At 41.5% G+C, this 4559-nt stretch overlaps 1 protein-coding gene across 1 annotated transcript in view; it reads right to left on the reverse strand.

The window, feature by feature from the left end:
- Positions 1-4559, reverse strand: part of SLAIN1 (SLAIN motif family member 1) — a 217842-nt gene that overhangs the window by 154390 nt on the left and 58893 nt on the right. Inside the window, exons 10-11 of the mRNA XM_006033357.2 lie at positions 3733-3768; positions 2996-3067 (exon numbers count right to left, since the gene is read on the reverse strand). Of these exons, the coding sequence (XP_006033419.1) occupies positions 2996-3067; positions 3733-3768 (108 nt within the window). The remainder of the gene's footprint in view (positions 1-2995; positions 3068-3732; positions 3769-4559) is intronic.

A 4559-nucleotide genomic window follows, 5' to 3' on the forward strand; every position in this document is an offset into this window, starting at 1 on the left:
CCCCCCCCCAACCAAAAAAAAATTTAGAAAATCAATATTTATCTGCCCCTGGCTGCCCCAATGGCTTGCCAAAACTCAGTAAGTGGCCCTCCTCCCAAAATAATTGCCCTCCCTTGCCCCAGATCAAAATCAATCAAACAAGAAAATACGTACCTTTTAAAAATGCATTTTAATATTATAGTTTTGAACCAAAATGTGTATCAGTAAAGGATTTCTTATTTTGGCTAAAACGTTATTTTATTAAACTTCAATGTTACTAGAACAGGTATTTTTCATTTAACTGTTAAATTTCCTTTGTGTGGTATAAATATTCCCAAAGTCTTAGCATTAATATAACATATTTAAGAGAAAGAAAAAGATGTCTCTCTTGAGAGGTTTATACTGCACTTTTGTTGGCTGAAATATAGCATAATTTACAGGTTCATGAAAATGGATCATTAATTGTCACTGAATGCCATCTGAAGCATAAGTGAAATTGAGTACAATTTTACCAGGGATAAAGGGACAAATTTAGTCCACTATGTAATAAGGCTACTTATAGTTTACATACTGACACAAATAACTGTAGAGCAAGGTTTCCATAGTAACTTGTAGATCAGTCAAATGCTATTTCTATAGCTTTCCACCAGTGGAGGAACTGTAATATAAAGCTTGATATGTTAATGAGAACCACTAGGGGAGGATGAATATGGACTGATTGAGGATGGAGATTAAGTAAGACTTTAACAAGCTTTTATGAGTAAAGAATGACTGTGACTTCCCTAGTTAATACACTGGCATATTTTATTCTGTAAGATCTCTCGGATGTGTTAACAAAAATGTTTTATCGAAGCATTGCTTTCTTCCTAGAGAATTGCCCCGCCAGACATCTTGGGGGTGTTTCCTTTATTATTTTATACTATCCTAATGTACTAAGGGGGTTGAAGGATTAAAAAGGAATGTTTTGTAGCTTTAGATTCCACCAAATTATACTTTGTAAATCAGATCAAGAAAATTGATCTCATTAAAAAGGACTTTAAAATCTGTAGCCTTTTATATTTCCAATTAAAAACAGCAAATGTGTATCACTGTAATTCAATACATAACTAAAATTGGCTTTATTGTAATTAATTCACATTAATAGCTAAATAGCTGAATTGCATAGCCAAGGCATCATATTAATAAAGGGCACAAAATCAAGCACTGTTGTTACTGACTGCAGTGGAAAATATACCACTTCCATTTTGACAGAACCTCACAATTTCCCTGGATTTCAGTAATCAGTATTTCCACAAGCATTCTTCATCAACAATTTTGTCATATGTTAATATTATTCTGAAAACCTTTCAATGACCATTTTTATCCAGGCTGTAACTCTTACCAGGAGAGTAAATATATCTGTTAAAACCGTTTTTTTTATTTCATCACATTACTCTTCTGCCTCAAGCACTGACAATACTCTGTATCAACATGGCAGTTCTACCTATGTAGCACTATGAAGGCATGTATTCAATCTCCATTGTGTCACTATCTTATATGTGGAGAAATAAAAGCACAAAGACCTTGTTTACGGTGCACAATGCAGTGCAGTATATAGAGATACCCGAGCTAGCTAGTTCTAGGCTGAGGAATACACTAAATAACCAGATTTACCTAACTGAACTTAAGGCAACCCCCGGCAAATTATAAATGTGTTATACTTTTCTATGTATAGAATCTAATTATCAGAGTCACCTTAAATTTGTTTCCCCATCAGTGAAGCAGTGGCAGGGGGTAGGCAGTGGGGGGTGGGTGATAGTGGGGCAGGTTGTGGGGAGGTGGTATCGGGGCATGTGATGGGGAAGGCAGTGGCAGGGGGGAAGCAGTGGTGGGGCAAGCAATTGGGGCAGGTGTGGGGGGTGACAGTTGCATGGTAGGGTCAAGCAGCCTGGCCCTTTCTCCTTAGTTTCCCACCACTAGCCCCTCCCTGCTGCCTGCCTTCCCCAATGCCTGCAAGCCTCCTACCCCACATTGTCTCCCACTCCCTGCAGGCTTCCCTACCACTTATCCTCCAGCTCCAGCAGGCTCTGGCCCTGCTCTAGCCTGGATCACAGAGCACATGCTTGCTCCAGCCCTAGCCCAGCATGGTAGCAGTGTCAATGGTGGCAGCAATTCCAGCCCAGGCTCTGGAGCCTGACTGAAGCTGCCACTGCTGCATAGTCTGTTACCAAACTGGGCTAGAGCCAGAGCAGTCAGGCTCCATGCCATGGACTGGAGCAGAGGCAAAGCCTGCCAGAGCCAGAGGGTAAGTGGCGGAGTGGGGGAAGGAGGAGGGGTGGTTAGGCAAGCAGGGTGGGCAGGGCCAAGGCTTCAGGGGCTTACAAGAGGCAGACAGCAGCTGTGGCTCCAGTCCTGACCCCAGGTTGAGGCCAGAGCCACAGCAGTCACCTCATACTTGAATCTAAGACAAGGGTCTTTCTCCCCCTCCACCCAAGTTAAATGAGGGGGGGAAATCTCATCTTGGATTTGAGTAAATATGGTAGCTCCTACTGACCAGAGGCATAACAATGCAGCTGGGTGCCAGGGACACTAGTGACACACAGGTGCCGCCATACTGGTAGTATGACACTGTGGCTACAACATCAGTGTTTTCCCCCCCATCTTCCCCACACCCAAGTAAGCAAAATAGGGTGGCTGCCCTAGTCTCCCTTAGTTACACTCTGGATATTGAGCTCTAAGGTACCATAACTATACTTCAAGCTCCAAGTACCCAAGCTAGCTCATTTAGCCTACAGTGCAGACATACCCAAAGATTTGCAATGTCTGCTGCAAAGTAATACATCAAATCAGTGGAAGAACCAGGATTAGAACTCAGTTCTAGCTTCTAGTTCCTTGGTTTGACCATCTACAGTACCAAAGTAACCCACCAAATACTCCAGTCTAAGAGATCTAGTACAGTATAGTACACATATCGCTACATCAACAATTATTGTTGTTATATCATGTCAAACATTTTGATTATATCTGCTTGTAATACCTTGTAGTAGTTTGCTCTTCCACAGAAGTTGTTGACCTTTGAGATGTAATTTGTTCTGATGAACTGATAGTCCTGCAAGGCAATGTTATATATGTATTTAATGAGTCAGTAAATTTGTATAAATAATTCAGTGCATATACATGAGTAATAATTGTACTAATCAATTTATCTCCCTACCCAGCTCTTGCTGACCAGGCTCTGGTTCTGGGCTGTGCATGCTGCCACCACGTGCCACTTTTCTGACATAGCAAATTAGCAGCAGAGTGAACTCCTGCATGTGCAGTGCATGTGGTTTGCATTGCATGCATTTTGTGGTGCCGCAGATGTTGGGACATGCCCCAGGAGTCAATGGTACTATGTACTTGTAGGACTGGAGGTTAGGTATTTGCAAAGGTGCTTCAGCTGAGGTTTAAGTGAGGTGGTACTCCTCACTTAACGACCTACTTGTTTAACGACCGCGCGGAATAGCGAGAACTGGTCGTAAGTACGAGCACTTTGGTCTTTGAAACGGCAGCGCGGCGTCTCAAGCCAAGGCACGCAGTATCAAGGGGCGGCTCCTCGCTTATCAACCAATTCACTTAATGACCTAGTCGCAGGAACGGAACTCAGTCGTTAAGTGAGGAGTGCCTGTATAGACCTTCTACTGTAAATAAATTTGAAACAATCTACAAACATTGCCCACAGGGCAGTGTTGCATTCCCAAAGCTAATAGTATATTTTAAATGTTATAGACATACATCTTTGACCTGCCAGTATTTTCTGCAGGAGTCTTTCTGTAGAAAAAAAGAGTAAGAATTTCAGATGTCAGACAGCAAATAGTAGGAGTATAGTATTTACAAATATTTAAAGCAACAATGATTTCATTCTGCCTTGTGTTTCCAATACTAGGGTTTCCTTTGCTTCTTAATGTAGGAATACTGTATAAATAGTATAGTACTATTAAATTCTATCAGTGTTGTCATGTTTTAATTACTTCAGAGTATGGTAAAAATACATCATGACCTGGGCCTCTCTTAAATAATAACTGTATGAGTCCCTCATGATCCCTTGTATAAAAAACACGAGGCCTAACGACTGAGTTGTGGGTTTCTTTTTCCTTCTTGCTTGCTCTACATTTTATAACCATACTTGCCTAATACCCTGAAGTTACACTAAGGTATAAGGTTACTAAAAGACATTAACTTTGTCGCAGTTCCCCTTTTCCTCTGCGCATGCGACAGAACTTTTTGCCGCAGTTCTGCTTTTAAAATACGCATGCACTAAACTTGACAGGAGATACTAACCAATAGCGAACTAAGCCTCGCCCATAAGATAAAACATAACAAGAAAATTGTGGTACTGCCAATAGTTGTATGACACGCTGTAACCCTTTGTCTATATAAGCTATAAAAATATAACCTCGAGAGAAGTTCGGGGTCAACACTGCTTAGAGCATCAGCTCCTCTGTTGACATTGCTTGCGCAATCAATAAACTCATGATAAACCCACCCTGTGTGTGACTCTCTCCTAAAGGTGGAATTGGTCTAGCCTCCAGGGGCACGAAACTAGCCATTTGGGCAACACT

This window comes from Alligator sinensis, unplaced genomic scaffold (genome assembly GCF_000455745.1).
Source record: "Alligator sinensis unplaced genomic scaffold, ASM45574v1 scaffold1010_1, whole genome shotgun sequence".
In the NCBI taxonomy this organism is placed as follows: Eukaryota; Metazoa; Chordata; order Crocodylia; family Alligatoridae; genus Alligator; species Alligator sinensis.